This window comes from Carettochelys insculpta, chromosome 2 (assembly GCF_033958435.1).
Source record: "Carettochelys insculpta isolate YL-2023 chromosome 2, ASM3395843v1, whole genome shotgun sequence".
NCBI lineage: Eukaryota > Metazoa > Chordata > Testudines > Carettochelyidae > Carettochelys > Carettochelys insculpta.
In genome coordinates, this window is record NC_134138.1 from 182,550,636 (window position 1) to 182,572,139 (window position 21,504).

The following is a 21,504-nucleotide window of genomic DNA, read 5'->3' on the forward strand; positions in this document are numbered from 1 at the left end:
AAGCATGTAAAATTTACTACTTACTGCTATGTTGTGAAATTATCCGCGCATAGCAGGTTTTGAACTCCTTCAATAGAACTGATTCCAATGGTTCTCCACATTATTCTCCCTGTCTCCCATTTAGCATGTTGGTTTGCTGACAGTAGAGTACACAGCACTTAGCAGCTGGTTTGTGGAACCGTCAGTCAGGAAATTGTATGATAAATAGGAGGTAGCCAGGTTTAGTGGCACTTTATTCTGCTTCAGCAGTTTTAGCCAGACTTTGGAAAAATCATCATGAGGTATTTTTTGTCAAGGGTTGCAAAAGGAGATGGCTATAGTGTAGTAACTTATTACATATACATTTGAGTTATGATGCTTTATTGCTAATGTTTAAATAAGAAACTGTGAGATGGATACTTGTGGCTGATGCTGATATTTAGGTCTGTTCCAGTCACGCAGGGTTGACTTGGACATTTCTCTGTGAAATGATGGAATACTTCTGTTTCCCAGACAAAAACCACAAACAAAATGCAGCCAGGGCACATAGAGAAACTTAATATTAAAGGAGTCAGAAACATATTTTTTCAGATATCTGCCCCATTAAATGTCAATGCAAGATGACAGAGGTTAATGAAGTGAAAGTATAACACAAATACACACATTAAATACTACTTACTTCTTCCCTATAGTTAAGATAGATCTGGGCTTTAGGTAATTTAATATTCAGTTTTCCAGACAGAACATTATAGTAACTTTAGGGCTAATACTTTTGTGGCTAAATTGTGTTTGAAATAGGGAACTGCTCTCCAAGTGAAGTTTCAGCCTGGTTTTGCAGGGAAGGCAAGTCAGTTGTGCCTCTTCTACAGGCTTATTCACTTTGTGTGAGATGAGATATGGTGCTATTTGATGTAAGGGAATCAGAATCCAGACTCTCTGGACAAGCTTCCTCCATCACTTGTTTTCCTGAATTAGCTACTAAGAGAGGTAGGGGAGAGTTGTGTTTGTTGAAGACTGTCTAACACATCTGGAGAAAAAAGTAAAGTACAGCAGGAGTGAGACCAATACTGTTGCAGTTAGTCAGCTAAGCTGTGGTGCGTAACGTGCTAGCCACTAGCTACATGTGGTTTTTGTCTGTTTTTTGTGTGGCTAGATGGTGTGAAGAATAAATATATTTGCAGAATAATGTGGCTAGTTCGCTATGACTACTGCTTCAGAACTGGTTGGACACCATAAGACACCCATAAGGGTGGGGAGCACAGCACATGACATGATCCTACACTATAGACATCTCCCTCTGCTTCTCCTTGAGATGTTTCCCTCGGATTTCAGACTTCCTTGTGGCTTCTGGGGCTGGTGATTTATGTAAAATGCATCTCTTGCACTGGAAGCAAGTGTCTTCTGGTTCACCCACAACCACATACTCCTGTGGGGTGTACAGATTCCTGTGATGGACCATGAGCCCTGTAGAAGTCCATGGAATTCAGAACAACTGTAGGAACATATTACTAGAGAGTAGGTGTTTGTGTCCGGTTTGTAGAATAGGGCTAGGGTTAGGGCAGTCCTGAGGAGGAGATTTTCCTTGCTCACGTTAGGAAAATTACGATCAGTTCTCAAGCACACTTGGGTCCCAACTCAGTAAATGGCAGAAACGTGCAGTGACTGAGCACACTGAGTAATATGTAACAAATAGCTGGCACTGGAGCTGGATAGGAAATTTTAAATGTTTCAAACCTGTCAAGAAACATTGACGTTTTTTCCTCAGGGTGGGTGTGAATTTCTCATCTCCCACCCTCTCCCTGCCTTCATCTCTTACATTCCTCCTTTTCCATGAACTGGAGCTGGTTGGAGAGACAACAGAGGCAAAATCTAATAAGCACTCCCCCCCCCCCTTTCTTTTTTTGGATCATCAGCAGGCTGGATGCAATTTTTTTTCAAAGATAATATAATCTAGGAGGGGGAGGAAGAAAATACTCATAGAAGATACTCTAAGAGTCACAGCAAGACTGAAAAGGGCCTTTCTAGCTTGGTTTTCCTGACTGAGCATCCATAAGGATTTTCTCTTTCTAGAATTCTTTTCTAGCAAAACCATTCTCATCTCTTTTTAGAATCATGTTAAACATATGGGTTAAGGGAAAATTTAAAAAAATTAGTTAATATTTGATCTGGATAGGTAGGTTTTATACCCCAGGAGGCACTTGGCTTTTCAGATGTATGTTGCTGCTTGAACATTGTCTCCTCTATTCAAAACTGTAATAGTTTATTAAATATCTCCTATAAAATAACATTCTTTACAGTAGACAATTGCAAAGGTATGACAATATTGTTGATAGAGATCTACAGTATATTTAAACTGCTGCATCCCAAAATGGCAGAGAGCTTTCATTAGAAAGTTACGTGGAAGTAGAGAGCTAGATTGGTCTGACCTGTGTAGTGGAATGGCAGAGAAGAGACTCTGAGGAACTGGTCCCTCTTGTGTAACGCATATAAGGACTGTCTGCAAGTAATAGGAAGTGCAGCTGCAGCTTCAGAGTTGACCTTCCCAGAAACAACCTGCCAGATATAGGATGGGCTGTAACCATAGCCATTTCTTTCTACCAATCTACATGCTTGCCAGCAGAGGTGATCAGTTGCATGTGAAGAATACGCTGCATCCTTTTTGAGGCCTGACAAAATCAGTCCTCCACCCTGAGGCACTTACTTCCTGATAATTCCCATTGATGTGCTTCATCAGTCTCCTCTAACACAGCCTTTCTCGACCATGATTTCCATCTAACTTAATTGTAATTTACTCCAGTTTGGTCTTTGTAGGCCGGCTGTTTTACTTGTACATTCTACTATAGGGTTTTCTTTTTTTTTTTTCCAAACTGCATTTTAGCTGTAGTCTATTTTTAGGCCTTTCTTTCAACAACATTTGTATTTGTTTTAATATTAAAAAAAAAGACCCATGGATGATTATGAAAGGCTCGATGATCCTTTTGATCTGACACATCACACGTGTGCAGTGTAATTATTTGTGAAGTACTTCTTTATGTGATTTGCCATTTAAGCTATAAAAAGCCAATACTCAAATTAATAAATGAATATTCACGCTGCTGAGAGCAAATGTTGTGGGACCCTTAATTGGAACCCTTCTTTGTTTTCCAGACCCGCCTCACCTCTTTCCACCATTCCATCCTCCTGTGCCAATTGATGCAAGACATCACGAAGGACGTTACCATTATGAACCATCTCCCATTCCTCCGCTGCATGTGTAAGTATTAACATTTTCCACATTGTGGTATTATGGAGCCCAGAACAAGAGACAACTATTTGAATCCTTATGGTACTTAAAGCTCGCTGCCTGGAAAGCTTTGCAGCTCTAGCTGGAGAGGAAGATTTACGTTTGGAATGCATGGAGTTTATCTGTTCGTGGGTTCACTGAAGCAGAACCAGGCTGGTGCCTTAGGAATGCCTGTTATAATAGGTAGCTGGCAAGTGTTACCTATATATTTTTCTGATGTTTATTCTGTGCACTGTCATTTTATAAATACTAAATTAACAAGTGCAGAGCCTTGTGAAATACTGCTAAACAAACCGTGTATTTTTTCTGGATTAGGCTTGGGCTTCTTCATAGCTACAATTTCCTGTAATGTTAAAGCTTTTTTCCTAGTGGCTGCTAGGAAGCATAATGACATTTTGGGTGAATTTTCATAGTCCTTGTTATGTGTATTACTCAGTTGATTGATGGGAATGTCACCCAAACAAAATGGCAAATGCAATAGAGCACATGGTTTACACAAAGATAAAAGAATGCCAGTGATAACACACATTAGAAAAAGAGGGTAGAGGAGGGACCTCATGGAAATAAATATTATCGTATTCTCTATGTAGAGTCAGATATACAAACTAAAGCAATGATCTGTAAAGTCCAGAAAATGGTCATATACCAAAAAAGGAGCCATAAGGAGGGCTTAGTCCTTTGCTAAAAGTCTTGATATATACATTTAATTATATGTAATAATCACCCCTCATATTTAGAAAATAAAAAAAGAAATGCAGAAGTAATACTCTGAAGAATAATGCTAGTTGTTTAGATGGCAGATTGCATCTCCATGGCTATTAGTTACAGCTGTGTAATTACAGATATACAGAAGAAAAATGAAGTTGTTTTAAAACAAGTCCTCCTCTGTGAGCAGAATTAATTGATATTAACAGTCCTAACTACATGCCAAATGCGCGCACAATATTTTACCAACAGTTTTTTTGGATTAGTCTCCTATTACTGAATTGTAATTTCAAAGCAAATTTGCCTGGAGGTAAGTAATAAATCTGTGTTGCAGTCTTTCTTTCGCATTAAAGGAAAAGTGGGTATTTATAAAATGAAAGAGAGGGTACAGAAACTTATGATTTATTCTTTAGAGTTTCATTGAGGCATCAGTGAGTATGTACACCATATTCAACCATGCAATAATATACATACCAATAAAGATTTTAATTTAAACCTCCTGCTCAAAGACAGATACATTTTCAATTAAGGTGGAAACATTTCACAAATGCTCCTCTTTCCTTCTAGGTTTGCAAAGCATATGAAGCGAGATTCTATGCTAAGCTTTTTTGGGGTCTTTCACATGGTTTCTAAAATCAACCTCTGGTTGAAGTGTTAGGGCTTGAACCTGCTTCTTTTGAAGTTGGGGAGGGAGGAATTTTGTCATTGGCTTCAACAAGAGCAAGATTTTCACTACTACCATTCTTTAGTAATAACTTGTATTGAAATAGTGTATCTCATTCAAAAGGTCTCCAAAGTGCACCACAAACTAATACATTGATTCTGGGCCTGTAGTTTGCCAGGGCAAAGATTTCAAGAATGAGCCCTATTAGCTCAGATGCAATAGTATTTGGGGTGGGTGGATGAATGCAGTCTTGTACCTGTGCTCAACAATAAAGCAGAGGCAAATTGTAGGTAAATAGAATGTGATTACTCAATTTGGAATATGACTTGTAATTGGGGCTAGCCACCTCTTGTGACAAAAGCACCATGATGCCTTTAAGAACACAGATGTTAAGATCTCCATTTTATTATCTCATCTGAAATATCACAGTATGCCTTCTTTATATCACTCTGGGTCACTGGTGTTAGTACTGACTCAGAAGAGAGATTGCCACTTACTTGAATAATCAATGCCAGTAGTTCCTGCGGTACCTTGGACATCTCTCATCAGGATATAGTTCATAAGAAAAGATGAAGCAAGAGGGCCTGGGCTGCAAGCAGGTGTTTGAAATACTTGTTAAATTAAAATGTCTTTGTTTTATTTTACACAAACCGAAGCAGATTCTTCCCTTCGGTTTAGGCTGGCGCTGAAGTGATTAGGTATAACAAACAGTACATAGTGGAGCCAATATAAGCAGCGTAATTAAATGTAAATATGTAATTAGGCAATTGTGCAAAGTAACCTTTCAGACGATAACAGCTTTTTCATGGGTTTTCTCATAGGTTGTACAGTTCTGTAAAAAAATCACAATACTGCATGAACATCATAGGCTCCCAACAGTTTTCTTGTAACTTATCTTTTGAGGTGTAAATCCATGTTTAGGAACATTAGGTTTTGGCTCAGAAACGATGAGTCACTCTTTGGGAGACATTATTTGGATAGTTCTTATGACATCCTTTATCAAAATGATTTAAAGTAATTTCAGTTTTTGGGAGACAGTGGATATAGTGTAGGACAGGAGATGGGAAACCAATGGTGTGTATTTCTGCCATTCACTCTTTATGGGTGAATCTGCACTTACCTGATGATTGACCTCAGTGCGGTCAATCTTCTGGAGTTTGATTTTGCTACGTGTGTTAAGACATGGCAAAACTGATCTCTCTGGGCTCTGCCGTCGACCCTGTTACTCCGTACGATACCGATACATTGGAATAAGGGACATCGGTGTGAGCCTGAAGACCTCCGATCTACACTAGGTAAGAAAGTCAATTCAGATACATCAGTTCTATCAATGCTAATGGCATAGATAGAATTCTATATTGGAAATTGACTTTCTACCCTAGTGTACCCTGGAACTTTTCCTTGCAACAAACTCCGCTACCAACTTTGTCCACATTTATTCTGGGGATACCATCACTGGACCTAACCATGTTAGTTACAAGATCAAAGGCACATTCTCACGCACTTGCAGCAATATTACATATGCTGTTATGTGCCAACAATGCCCTGCCACTATGTACATTGGACAGACTGGGCAAAACCTTCGCCAAAGAATAAATGGATATAGACAGACATCAAGAAACTCCATACATGTAAGCTGGTCAGTGAACACTTCAGGGGAGTGGGCCATTCTGTTAAAGACCCGAGAATTTGTGTCCTGGAGCAAAAAGAATTTAAAAACATATTAGCATGAGGCATTTGTGAGTTTTTGAATTTGTATTCAAATTCAACACATTAACACATGGTATGAACAGAGACATCAGTTACCTCACACATTACAAGGACTGCTTCCCTTCTAATGATGCTCGTAATAATCTCAGGACAATTAACATCCCCCCACCTCCCACCCCCCATGTCAGTTTTTATTGCAATTTTTTTGATCATCTGTACTTATAAATGTCAGTCTGTATTGGAAATGAGATTGATCTGATGAAGTGGGTCTGTCCCACAGAAGCTCATCACTGAATAAATTGTTTTGTTAGTCTTTGAAGTGCTACATTTCGGCTTATTTGTTTTGCTAGCTTATGTGAGTCACTCAGCTTCTCCGTACTTTCTCCATATGTAAAGCTGGGGATAATAATGGTTTCCCAGCTTTGCAAAGCTGGTTGAGATCTATACATAACAACTGCTGAGTCTTATGCTAATTAGGGATCAATAGAGGAAAGAGAGGAAAAAATACAGAACATTTCAAAAAGCGCTGTTGTGCATTATGGCATCTGGGCCTACAATATCTTTTTTAAGGCACAGATAAACTTAAAAAGTGTTCTATATAAGTAAACTTTTAGTCCTACAGGATTCATGCATAGTTCCACCTTTAAAGATAGATGCATGAGATATTAGGATTGTTTAAATTGCTTTTGGGCAGAAATCTTGTATCCCAAATTTCATCAAGGAGCAAGATGGTATAACTGACTTATAAGCCCCTAAAATAGGGATTTATATTTATGATAGAATTGCTGACAGCTTCATCTTTATAGTAGGACTAGCAGGCATTGCTATAATTATGCTATCGTATCATTAAAGATTCCATTGAAAGAGGTTTATAAATTACTCTTCTTCTTAGATAAACCACCCTACATTAAGGCATCAACGATGTGGTGCAGAATTAAATTAAAATCTCATAAAATGAAATATGTTCTGTATTAGCTGTTTGACACTTAATTTGCCTCTGAATGAGGAGAGGAAATCACAAATTAACCTGCCTTTGTTTTTCCAACCATGGCTTATTAGGTGTTAGAACAACTGCAATTACAGCCCAGTAATAACCCCCCAACCATTATGAATATGTCCTGAAATGTGTCACTTTGTGTTATGGAAACCTGTTTGTTAGAACTGCTTCCGTTTTCCTAGATTTTCTACCATACATCTTCAGTTTGTAGCTTAGCAGAAAGAAGCATAACTCACCTTTCCTCCACAGCTGCACTTAAACAGTATTAATAGAAACTACACATCTCACTTTTTAAATTCAAAACATTCATCTTAAGTATCCAGATACTTCTATTAAAATGTAATGCAGTTGTATTATTTTCTGTTGAAACAACAAATTAAATTATCTTATTACTTGAAGAGTAGAGAATTAAAACAGACTAAAAGAAAACAAAGAATCTCTGATTTTGTTTTAGTAACAAAGAGGAAGTTGTTCTAGTCTATACACTATCAAAACAAAAAGCAGTCAAGCAGCACTTTAAAGACTAGCCAAATGGTTTATTAGCTGAGCTTTCGTGGGACAGACCCACTTCTTCAGACCATAGCCAGACCAGAACAGACTCAATATTTAAGGCAAAGAGAACCAAAAACAGTAAGCAAGGAGGACAAATCTTTGTCTTCCTTGCTTACTGTTTTTGGTTCTCTGTGCCTTAAATATTGAGTCTGTTCTGGTCTGGCTATGGTCTGAAGAAGTGGGTCTGTCCCACGAAAGCTCAGCTAATAAACCATTTGGCTAGTCTTTAAAGTGCTGCTTGACTGCTTTTTGTTTTGATTTTTTTTTGTTTGTCTCTTTCCTCAATTTATCAACTGGGTTTCTTCAGTGACAAACCATTGTTTGATTACCTGTAGTTTCTAGCCTTTTCCTTTTGCTGCAATATGGTTATGTGATTCCACATCCCGCTAGTCACCAGCCAATTAATGTGTAGCCATGTCCCTAATATATTTGAAGCCATGCTAGAAACTACAGTTATTTAAACAGAATGTGTCACTATCAGCATGCTACCCTCATCCTTGTTGAAGAGAACAGTCTTTTCTTGAGAACCAGGTTGCAACCATGCCATAGATTACCTTTGGTGGTAGTCAGACTGGCTGGCATTATTCAGTATAACAAATAAGCACCTGCCAGCATTGATCAGAAGAGCTGTGAGAAAGCCTTGTTTCTGAAGACAAAGTGACTGGAAAGTAGTAAAATTTTAAGTCGGTGAGCTTTCCACTTCCTGTGTAGTATGAGGATATCATTTATTTTAAGAGGAACTTAATTATTTTTAATTTAATAAATTCACAGGGTAGAGAATTCCCTAAAAGATGGTTAGAATTTTAAGGCACCTAACTTACACTTTTTTCCTGACTTCATATGTAATGAGATGCCAGTTTAGACTCCCTAAGGAGACCTTCATTTGTTATCAATGTGTAATCTATACCCCTTGGCCTCCTTAAACATCAGCCCTGGTTTTGGGCTACTGAATCTGTCTGAGGGAGTGAGTCTAGGTTGCTTTGGAGGAGTATCTACAGAGTTGTAACTTACATGCTGAGGCAGCCACAGAGGAGCGTCACGAGACAAGCAACCAAAAGGAGGCAAGGTGCAAGTTAGTGTCACCAACTTGTAACTCCTTAACATGTGACACCAAAACCTAGACTCCGGACCCTTACTCGAAATTGCACATTGGTAAGTAGGTGTAAGGCTAATAGTATCTGAGTTAGTGAAGTCCAAAGCCCCGATCTTGCAAACACGTTCACACATGCATAAATTTGCCCAAATAAGTAGACTCACTGACTTCTCTGGGACTACTCAAGTGCTCAAAGTTAAGTATTTGTGTGATTGTTTACAGGAGTTGGACCTAGTTCAGTTGAGAGAGCCTGATTCTCTGGTACCTTTTAGTCACTTATACCTGAAGATTTAATTCAATATCTGTTCTATTTTCGGGAGGAGGGTAGGACTCATAAAATATATTCCGTAAAGCAAAAACCTCTGACCTAGCCACAATAAAAAGAAATCCTTTTTTTCACTTTGTTTTTCTCTACTATTTAAAGTTTTCCTTTATGCTCAGTTCCCAAGCCTCCTTTCCCCTATTGTAATTACAATGTCTAGTGTCTTACCCTTAGACCAGTGCCCTAGAAAGTGGCTTTTCAGCTTGGTGCTGTGCTAATTGACCCTTCCCAATAGAAATGGAAATCACACCCAGTCTAGCTGATGATGATGGTGGGACAAATTTTAACTGCTGTGTGGCTTGGAAGAGAGTGCCTGGAACAGCCAAGAGCCACTGAGGAATGAAGGCTGAGTGGCACATGGACCTTTGAGGAGAGCTAATGGACTCTCAAGGGAAGTCAGAATCAGAGATGTTCAGGGCCATCTGGCAAAGCATTTAGCTGTAAGCAGGAACAATTCTTGTGTTATATAAGATGCCAAAGCAGCCTGTTTCAGGACGTGGGGAGTTACTGTATCTGGTCATCATCAGGAGCCAGTAGCCATGGAAATCTGTTAGAAGGAAACTTGAAGTTGGGCTTGGGGCTGCTGGGAGGGAAGGTTTAAGTTGGGGTGATACAAAAGAAGGCAGAGGAGTTTGGACAGAGAAGCAAGGAGCAAAAACAGAACAGCCATCCTAGAAACAACCCATGGCCCATCTTTGCCAGGATCTTGCCTTCCAAAAGTGTCCAGTGCCTTATGCGTCAGAGGGAATGAACAGTTTTGAGTGACCCATCCCCTGACATCCAGTCAGACACACCCGAAGCAAGGGGTTGCATCCCTTTCTCTCTTGGCTATTAGCCACTGATAACCTATCCGTCATGAACCTATTTCCTTTTTTGGAAATGTTCTACCTTTGGCTTCACAACGTCCCCTGACATAAGTTCAACTGAGTGGCTGAGTTGGATGAAGAACTCCCTTATGTTTGTTTTAAATCTGTTGTCTGTGTTAATTTTATCAGGTGACCCTTCTGCCACTTCCTGTGTTATTCACCTTCTCCATATCACTCCTAATTTACAAACTTCTATCATCTTGCTCTTCTTCCCCCAATCATCTCTTTTTAAAAGCTGAACAGACCCAGTGTTTAAAATGCTCCTCATATAGGGATTAATGGATTTTCATGCCCTTAATCATTTTTATTGCCCTACTTTGAATCTTTCTGAACTGGAGCAACCAGGCTGCGCACAGTATTAGATGTATGGTCATGCCATGGGTTCACATAGTGGCATTGTGATATTGTCTGTTTTATTATCTGTCTCTTTCCTATTGGTTCTGACATTGTTCGCCTTTGTTGGTGATGACTGCTGCTGTACCCTGAGCTGGCGTTTTGAGACAACTACCCAGGATGACTTGAATATCTCTTTCTTGAGTAGTAACAGCTAATTTAGACCCATCCTTTTCTATGTATAGTTGGGATTATGTTTTTCAGTGTACATAACTTTGTACTATGAGCATTAAATGTCACCTGCAGTTTGTCACCTAGTCACCAGTATCGAAATATCCCTTTGTAATCCTTCCCAGTCCTCTTTTGACTTAACTATCTTGAGTAATTTTGTATTATCTGAAAATTTGCCACATCTCATTGCTTCCTTTTCCTGGTCAATAATAAATACATTGAACAGCACTGGCCCCAGTACAGATCCTTGTGGGACCTTTCACAATTATGGAAACTGATCAGCTATTCCTCTCCTTTGTTTCCTACTTTGTAACCACTTACCAGTGCATGAAAGGATCTTCCCTTTTTTCCTGTGGCAATAATAGGTACCATGAGAATTACAGATTGTAATTCCTCATTTGCGTACACACCTGCAAAACAAGTTTAAAAGTAGAGCATATCTTTAAGTGTAGCTGAAGCCCTATAGAGAAGTTGGAAAAGCAGACTATTCTATTTGTAAATTTTAGTATGTATGTGTTTTCTGTACAGAAGGTTTCTAAGGGTTTGACTTCCCCTGTTTTCATTATTATGAGACAGTTGTAGAAGAAAAATCTGTTCAGTTTAATGCCCACGTTTATGATATGACTCCCCCTGGCCTGAATTAGGTAAGTACTTATAAATGTAGGTATTTTAAACAGTATTTGCATACTTCATTCTCTAGTCCGCTTTTAAGGCCTCTCAAAGATATTCCCTGGCCTCAAATGACCGCTGACTTGCTATTGCCTCAATCAACAAAAGATGTCCAAGCAGTACTTACACATTAGATATTGTGTCTAAGAAATGTTGTCTAATTCCTGATTGTTGTCTCTCTTAGGAATTCTGTATTCTCTTATAACCTTGTCTCCTAACTTACGGTTTTAATCAGCCTCTCTACCAGATGATTGGAGGGTAGCTAGAGCAACACAAATTTTTTTTGAAGAACTACTAGCTAGATCTACAAAAACTTTTTTTAGGGGTGGAGGGGAAGGGAGTGCATCAGCAGGAGCAAATTTGCCAAAGAATCAGGCCATTTCTACACAGGCTGCTTTCTTCGAAAGTGGCATGGTAATACACGGCCTGGAATATGCTAATGAGGCACAGATGCAAATTCCCCCTGCCTCATTAGCATACGGTCACGTCATTTGGAGCCCGGAAGACCATTCTTCCAGACTCTGCAACGCAGTATAGAAGCGCGGCCCCTGGGGAGCTTCCGGAAGGAAGTCCTTCTTCCGGAGGCCCGTTCTTCCTGAAAATTTTTGGGAAGAAGGGGCCTCTGGAAGGACTTCCTTCTGGAAGACTCCCAAGGAGCCGTGCTTCTAAACAGCTTTTTGGAGTCCGGAAGAATGGTCTTCTGGACTCCAAATGATGTGACCATATGCTAATGAGGTGCGGGGAATTTGCATCTGTGCCTCATTAGCATATTTCGGGCCGTGTATTACCATGCCACTTTCGAAGAAAGTGGCCTGTGTAGAAACGGCCTCGGTAGGGCCAATGGATGATGGAGGTGCTAAAGGAGCACCCAGGTAAGAAAATGGTTAGAGCCATTCTTTTAGGGGACACATCTTAGGACCTCTCCTAGGCCATTTCTGCACAGGCCGCTTTCTTCGAATGTGGCATGGTAATACATGGCCCAAAATATGCTAATGAGGCATGGATGCAAATTCTCCATGCCTTATTAGCATACGGTCATGTGATTTGGAGTCCGAAAGATCGTTCTTCCGGACTCCAAAATGCCGTGTAGAAGCGCAGCCCTGGGGGAGCTTCCGGAAGGAAGTCCTTTTTCCGGAGACCCCCTTCTTCCCAAAAATTTTCAGGGTCTCCGGAAGAAGGACTTCCTTCCGGAAGCTCCCCCAGGGCTGTGCTTCTACACGGCATTTTGGAGTCCGGGAGAATGGTCTTCCGGACTCCAAATCACGTGACCATATGCCAATGAGATGCGGGGAATTTGCATCCGCACCTCATTAGCATATTTTGGGCCATGTATTACCATGCCACTTTTGAAGAAAGTGGCCTGTGTAGAAACGGCCCTAGATATCAGGAGAGGAGTGTCAGAATGAATTGATAAATTAAATAGTGTAAAGTGACTGGATGGAATGGACCCAAGAGTTCTGAAAGAACTCACATGAAATTGCAGAATTATTAACTGTGCTAGATAACCTCTGTCTTCAATTAACCTCTTTACCAAATGACTGGAGGAGTTTAATGCTGCTTTAAAAAACAAAACTCCAGAGGTGATCCTGGAACAGCAAATCAGTGGTCATTTGATAAGTCAGTTGCCTGGCAGCTGTGGTGTAGAGTAAAAAGGCCTGCATCCTACACCTGGGGCCTCAGTAGATCATTTTTCCAATGCCTGGACTTTTACAAACCAGAGGAGAGGAAACCTGTGTCTAGACTGAAGCTGTGGTCTCCCGCTTCAGTATGTAGTGTTACATCATTTGGAATTGTGAATAAATGTTTTGTTTAGCTGAAGTTACTTGTTTTGTAATATAGACTCTGAGAGTTACAGATCGTAAATCCGTATTTGCCAGCACACCTGCAATATAGGTTTAAAACTAGACTGTGTCCTTAAAGAGTAGCTGAAACCCTGTGGAGAATTTGGAAAAGCAAACTATTCTGTCCGTGTAGTAGTCATTTTCTGGAGCGAAGGTTTCCATGGGTTTTGACTTACCCCTGTTTTCTTTATTATGAGAGATGGTTGTAGAAAAAATATATACTCATTTTAATGCCCACATTCTTAATATGGTTCCCCCAGCCTGAATTAGCTGCACATTTTTTAATATAGCTATTATAGAGCAGTTTCTGCATACGTAATTCTGTAGTTTACTTTTAACTCTCTCCAAGATGTGCCACATCTGGACTGGATAACATGTATATGAAAATCACTGAAAAAGGACAATTTTATTTAAATGTTGGATTATTTTAGGAAACCAACTACAGATTTAAATAGGGTTTTGAGGCCAAATGAATCCTAATGTAAGTGGGTACAATTGCATTAAAGGCAATGAAGTTGTCTCTGGCTGAGCCAGATTAAATTTGGTTCTCAGTATTCTTTGGCCTCTGCTGTTGAGGCCTCATCCTTTCTTCTCCTGCTGTCCATAATCCTTTGTTTGTGACACCATAATTTTCATAATATTCTCCACAGCAGCTGATTGTGTTGTCAGAATGTTATGACTTGCAAGGGGAATAAACAACAGTAGCAGGTGAACTTAAAAAGAAAAAGTCGGGGGCGGTCTCTGTTCCTCTGGTGCAATCACAATGAATTTGGCCTAAAGTTTTAGTACATATGTAATTTAAAAAAATAAAACATAGTAACTACCCCCAATTAAAAATTTCCTGAATATAAACAGAAAGTAGAATATCTGTCATTTAGATTTCTTTTTTTTTTGCTCTCTTTTCTCCCTTTCACTTTTTATTTTTCTCCTCTTTTTCAGTGGAATTTGAAAACAAAAGGCTTTATGTAAAGGAAAAAAAAAGTAATCAAAATGTTTTCAACACTAAAAATTCAAACAGCTCTAGTAGAAACTTTCTACAGTTTGTCCATTGGCCTAATGGAAGACCTAAAATGCCCCAAGGATTTGTTTTCACTTCCTTTCTCCCACAGGATCTGGAAATAGTAATGATAGAGCAATTACCAGGCTGAGAGAAGGAGAGGAGGTGTGCCTTGAACACATTGGCTGAGTAGAGGATCAGCCCTGGTGGACTCTGCTGTGACAACGAGTTTGTATCAGTGCTTTCAGGGAATGTAAAATGGGTGAAGTAAGGGAAATGACCTTCCTCTGCAATCCCTCTCTGGACGAGATCCAAGAATAGCTGGGCACAGACCCGCACTTTGATTCATAAATGACATGGATTTAATAATGCAAGAGGTCACTATGAATTAATGTTTAAAATAGGAACTCTTTGTATGTTTATCAGTATTTTTTATGAAGATAGCAGCTTACTTACCATTGGACACCCATGTGTGTTGGCAATCTTATGCCGCAGCAGGGTCATTAGTTGCAATACTTTCAGAAATTCTAAGGCTTCACTTTAGGTAGGGTGGAAACAAAACAAGTGGCACTTGAAATAGTGGCTCATAACATATCCCATACACAACATTGTTCTGCAGGTACAAGGCAATAACTTTGGGTACTTTCAAATGCGTGTGTGTGATTTATCTTGCAGAACAAGGCTCTTTGGTTCTCCAAAATATAAACTTGAATTTGAGTTACTCCAGATTTATATCAATATGATCACATCATTTCACCAGATTCTGGCAGTAGAAAGCTAGAAATATGAAGAGAAAGCATAAGAAAAGAGAATGTTCACATGAAAAGATAATGGGAGAATTTCCCATCAGTGAGTTGTTACATTTATGTAACATATTGCTCAAATAAATAAATTGGAACAACCACGTTAATGCTATCAAAACAAAAAAGCAGTCCAGTAGCACTTTAAAGACTAACAAGACCATTCTGAAGAAGTGGGCCTGTCCCATGAAAGCTCATCACCTAATAAATTATTTTGTTAGTCTTTAAAGTGCTAGTGGACTGCTTTTTTGTTTTGATAGGATATAGACTAGCATGGCTATTTCTCTGTTACTGTTCCACATTAAGGCTGTTTAAAACATCTAAAATCTCATTCTTTTATCAGCTGCAGAGAATGCAAGCTCGAAATATATGTTGGAGTCTCTAAGCCCGTGGCTTCTTGGACAAAATTCCTGTGTTCTTTGTGCAGTAGTCAGCAGTATTAGTTGAGTGAGCCGATATTGACTGTGGTATTTACGTTCAGTGAACCAGAAGCAAGCCAACTCTATAGAAGCTGCTGTCAAACCTGTTGCAGTGGCCTGTGAGGTACTGGACTGTGACAGAGTTTTCTCTTTTTTCTTTTTCTCTTTTTCTCTCCAGTACGGTGCTTCCACTTGTGCTAAGTCTTGCTCCAAAGAGAGCTGACGTTTACAGTCTGCACAATTTTTAAACAATAAATAAAGTTATGTAGTGAAGTAAAAGTTCATCCCAAAATTAAATAGGTATATACCTCTGAAAAGGAAAATAATGTGTTTATCATGTAAAATACAGAACATCTTCCACTACCACATTCTAAGACAATTGTTCCCCCTCCCCAAGAGCAGTCCCCTTTTACTCCTCCATCCCCCAAAAAGACATGCCATTTCCTGCAGTCTTGGAGCACAAATTGAGTTCCACTGAGAACTTTTCCTTGAGGGAGACAAAATAAAAATATAAGCAAGCACCTGTGTGTGTGCGCACGCGCACACATGTAGCTGTTGAAATCAGGCATCTGGAGCCCTTCTTGGCTAAATTACACAAAACTAAGTGCTAAGTAGCCGTTTACTGCACGCTTTTTGGTCTAAGTGAACCATATCCAAGTAACAGTACAAATTTAGGTCCCAGTTTTGCCCTCATATCTTCTGAAGTCCAGTAGGAGATATGCTCACTACATAGCCAAGGGAAAAACTGGTCCGTGATCTGATACTTAGTGATATTGATTAAAAGGGAAAACAGTTTAAAGAAAAATGTTGTTCTTTTTAACTTAATATCCTTAGGATACTTCAAATGCCAAAAAAATGCCTTATTTTACGAAGTGCTGAGTTTATTCTTCTAGGGACTGAGACCTCCATCCCCAATGGCTCCTACTCACAGAAAGTTCAGTTGCTCAATTTGCTTCGGTTTGACACCTTTATTAGAACTAAATTTTCATTCATTTAATGAGATTAAATTAAACATTAAAATGCAAAAATTGTAATGGGTATGTGAGTTGTGTACAAAGATCTCAAAGGTGGAGATTTTGTATAATGTAGGTGACTAGTTTTTAAAAATGTAGCCCATAACATCCAGTTATCTTGTACCAGGACTTGTTTCTTATGTGTTTTGTCTCCATGCTTGCATACATTTGTGTTCAAGAATCATTCCTGGGTTTGGAGACTTGGTTGCCAAAAGGTCTAGAATACAGGTGTTGTCCAAGAATAGCCTGTTTGTAGCTCTGTATTGGTTTGGAATAGCACCAAAACTGTCTCTTCAGCTGTGTTTACACTTAAAAAAGAAACTTTGAAATGGCTATGCTAATGGCCAAATTGAAGAATACTAATGAGGCGCTGAAATGAATATTCAATGCCTTATTAGCATGCCACCGGCCGTGGTACTTTGAAAGTGCTGTGGTTCGCTCGCCCGTGGCTCCTCTACACAGGGGTCCTTTTCGAAAAGACCCTGCCAACATAGAAATCAGCTGATAGGAATAAGGGGATTTTGATATTTGCAGGGTCCTATCAAAAAGGACCCCCATGTAGACAATCCATGGGTGAGCGAACTGCAGCACTTTCAAAGTACCGTGGCCCGCGGCATGTTAATGAGGCGCTGAATATTCAATTCAGCTCAAATCTCTTGCACCCTTTCCTCCTGCCTGGTGCTCCATAACTATGGACCACCGGGTCCTCAGCACAATGTGACAGGGCTATTTGCTCATGCTCTCCTTCATTTCCCCCACTCCCTGCTCTTCTTCAGGGACCCTGCTCACAATACACTCCTTCTGCAAGAGGTCAAGGGGTTGCTCCAAATTGGGACAGCAGATGAGGTTCCACACTGCTACCTGAACCAAGGGTTTTATTCCTGCTACTTCTTTATCCCCCAAAGCAAAAGGAGGGATCCAACTCAATCTGGACCTGTGTAGTCTAAACTGCTACCTGGTGAGGCTCAAGTTCCATATAGTTTCCCTGGCTTCTATAATGGGAGATTGGCATGTTGCCCTCAAATCTCAATTACATGGCTTTCCATATTGCAATATTCAAGGTTCACAGATGCTTCCTGTGGTTCGCGATGTGGACAAACCACTACAAGGTCACAGTCCTCCTGTTCGCCCTAGCTATGGCATCTCAGGTATTTACCAAATATATGTTGGTGGCGGCTGCCCACCTCAGATGATGAGGAGTGAAGATCTACTCTTATTTTGATGATTGGCTCATCAAGAGTGACTTCTGCTCCAACATCTGCATGACTGTGGATCTTCTGTCTGTCTGTCTCATTGCCTTGGCCTATTGGTAGACAAAGAAGTCATAGTTAGTGCCACTCCAATGTACATAATTTTTAGGGGCAATATTTGACTCACCCTGGTGAGGGCTTTCTCTTGACAGGTTTTATGCCCTCATGGACATGGCTCGCCTGAGTGCTTCCCTGACTACTACACAGTATGCTCTCGGCTGCTTGGGCACATGGTGGTGTCCACTTTCATTGTCACACATACCAGGCTCTGGATGCAACCCCTCCAAGCTGTAGCTGCTGTTGGTTTATACACACTTCAGACACCAACTAGAGAGAGTGGTGATGGTCCCAGCCCCAGTCCTCAAATCTCTTGCCTGGTGGATGAGTCCCAAGAACATTCTAACAAGGGAACATTTGGGCCCCTCCCAACTCCCTGAAACTGGTATTGGATGCATTTGACCTGGGCGGGGTGCCCATCTCGACAATCTCTGGACCCAAGATATGTGGACCTAATAGGAGGACCTAATAAATGTCAAGGAGCTGTAGGTAGATTGCGGGGCGTGTGAGGTCTTCCTCCTTCATCTGGTGGGCTGAGTGGTTCAAGTGCTCACAGAAAACGAGGCTGTGATGTTCTGTGTCAGCCATCCAGGGGGATCCTGGGGGCTTGATCTGGTGTGCTCCATCAGAAGACCATCCACCTCTTCGACTTCTGCATCCAGCATGACATTCATCTGGAGGCTTGCCACCTCCCAGGTGTGGGGAGTCTCTTAGCTAAATAGCTGAGCAGACAGTTCTCTCACCACAAGTGGGATTTCCATCTGCAAGTTGCTGGCATGCTCTTCTGGAAGTCGGGCACTCCCCTGGTGGACCTCTTCGCCATGGTGCAAAACACAAAGTGCACCGGACACCAAACAGACAAGGGGTCCCTGGCAGATGCCTGCTTCACCCCATAGTCAGGCAGACTCTTCTGCATGTTTCCCCCTCATCTCCAAGGTTCTGGTGAAATCAAACAGGACAAGGCCAAGATCATTCTCATTTTGCCAGAGTGACCCTCTCAGCATTGCCTCACCACTCTGATGAGCCTCACAGCATGCTCTCTTGGCCCCTGCAGCTCCTCCCATGCTTGCTTTCTCAGGATGACGGTCATCTTCTCCACCTGGACCTGCCGTCACTCCACCTCATGGTGTGGCTGCTCCATGGCTGAATGTGGAGGACTGATCCTGTTCAGATATGGTTCAGCAGGCCCTGTTGGGAAGCCATAAGCCATTGACCAGGCAGACTTATAAAGCCAAATGAACTTGGTTTTCGGTGTGAGCTGAGCAATGAGGTCTAACCCCTATGGAGGCTCCTATCCAGACTGCTTTTTAATTATATCCTCCTCTTGAAGGAGGAGGGCTGGGTGCTGGCATCTATCAGAGTATACTTGGCAGTAATCTTGGCTTTTCAGCCAGCCTGTGTTTTCTCACAATATGAAGACCAAATTCCTTGAGCATCTCTTTCTGCACCTACAACTCCCCTCCCCGATTCCTCAATGGGCTCTTAACCTGGTCCTCTCCAGACTTACCTCTCCACCCTTTAAGCCCATGGTCATGTGTTCTCTTCTGCACCTGTCCTGGAAGATGTCCTTCCTTCTGGCAATTGCATCCACTAGGAGGGTCTCTGAGTTGAGTGCCTTGACTTTGGATCTACCGCACAGTGTTCTTTAAAGACAACGTGCATCTATGACCACATTCTGCCTTCCTGCCTAAGGTGGTCTCTGCCTTTCTTGTGGGTCAGGATATCTTTCTTCCAGTCTTCTCTCTGAAGCCCCAGGTGTCTACTGAGGGGAGGCAACTGCATGCCCTGGATGGTTGGTGGGCCTTTGCTTTCAACATTGATGGAACAAGGATAGGATGGGGAGTGATAGCTCAGTGGTTAGAGCATTGACCTTTTAAACCCAGTGTTGTGAGCTCAATCCTTGAGGGAGCCTGTCTGGGGTTGGTTAGATTTTTTTTGAAAAAATGTCAAGGATGGTGATAGGTCCTGCTGTGAGGGCAGGGGACTGGACTCAGTGACCTTTCAAGGTCCCTTCCAGCTCTGTGATGTATGAGCACACATGTCTTTGTTGAATGGACATGAGCAACACATCTCGAAGAACACCAGTTAACGGAAACAGATAACTATCTTTTCTTCTGGCCATGGCATTTCAGTCATTCCCACATGTCTGCACCGTCCCAGAAGTGACTTGCAGTGCTGATTTTGTAGCAACATCACAATATTTCCATGTGCCTGGGAGGCAAAGTAGCCAGGAGAAACTGAGAAAGTTCTGAAACAAACATTAGGACTTAGTATAGTAACAAATACAAGAGAACAATGGCATTTATATGCGTGTTCTTTTGTTTCCGGTTAACTTTAATATAGTTCATCTTTAACATAGGCAATAGAAGCCTCTTGCTATATGTCACACTTTCTTCTTTGCTTGCCTTAAGCCACTGAGTGCTATTGGAGGATGGATGATATAAGCCTACAGCTCCTCCAAAAGGCTCTGCTCCTGGAACAAGATCACCCAGGCTTGAAGCAGCCCCAGTTCCACAAAGTCATTCCCAATATTGGAGGTGTGGATGTACAGATGCACCACCACACCCACGTACCAGCTTCTGCTATACAGGCAACCTGCTTAAATGGTTGGTAGAAGCATACCAACCCCATTCCCACCCCCAAAGGTTCCTAATCACAGAGCTTATTTTCCTCAATTGGCTCATGCCTTGGGGCTTGTTGAGAAAATATTTTATGTACATATGCATTCATATATTTAAAGCGTTATGGAATTTAAAGAGGTGCTGTGGGAATGCTTGGTGCCTTCTGATGTTTAAAACAGTTGCTAATCAGTGCAATACAGTGAATATGTGTTTTATTCTGTCCACAAGTACACAGATGAAGATCATCTGTGGTAGAGGAATAGCAATCACGATTAATGCTCAGAGCTGGCATCACCATTTCTACCAGGCCTGTGGTCCTTTCACATTAGAATTTTTGTAAAATATTTTCTTTACGATCACAGAATTTCAGTGAGAAATTTAAGATCAATTATATTCACATTTCTATAATTTAATTAGAATTCTAAAATGTACTGACTTTTTTTTATTTTTTAATTTCTCAAACTGATCTTCTAGCATGTAAATTAGTAATGAACAAAAATCCCAGAGGGCTTGTGTTTAAAATAGTGGATGTGACTTATTTTTAGGTATTATGGATGGAAGGAGGGGGTTTTTTATTTGAAAAAAAAATGGTGTTCAGCATCACAAAGAAGACATTGAAGACTATGTTCATTGAAGGGTAACGTGAGAGCCTTTCCATGCAGCCAGCCAGAATAAAGAATGCCTTCTGTGCTACCTTTGTGGAAATAGGTAAGGGAAGAAGTGAACCTCAAACTTGTTGAACTAGTAAAACTCATGGAATTCTCAAGCAGTAAATGAAGCTGGTTTATAAAAATCTAGAGTGATGAATGGAATGGGGGAGGAGGATGCTGCATTAAAAGGTTTTATAAAGTCTAAGTTCTATGGAACTTTTGAAAAGACATCAAATTCAAAATGATGTGAGCAAACCTTCTACATTGGGCCCCATTTTTTGTCCCTGCAATTAGCAGTTCCCCACCACCCCAACTAGTCTAATGTAGTCTAAACTGATAGAAATTTTGGTTATGTTTACATATATTTGAAAAAAAGAATAAAACTTTTGGCATGTCACAGAGAGGTAGCTGTGTCAGTCTGTAGTCTAACAAAACAAACCAGCAGTCATGTA

At 40.7% G+C, this 21,504-nt stretch overlaps 1 protein-coding gene across 1 annotated transcript in view; it reads left to right on the forward strand.

Annotated features, from left to right (window-relative positions):
* The window catches only part of GLI3 (GLI family zinc finger 3), a 315,057-nt gene that overhangs the window by 183,487 nt on the left and 110,066 nt on the right, over window positions 1-21,504 (forward strand). Inside the window, exon 4 of the mRNA XM_074988081.1 lies at window positions 3,127-3,232. Within this exon, the coding sequence (XP_074844182.1) occupies window positions 3,127-3,232 (106 nt within the window). The remainder of the gene's footprint in view (window positions 1-3,126; window positions 3,233-21,504) is intronic.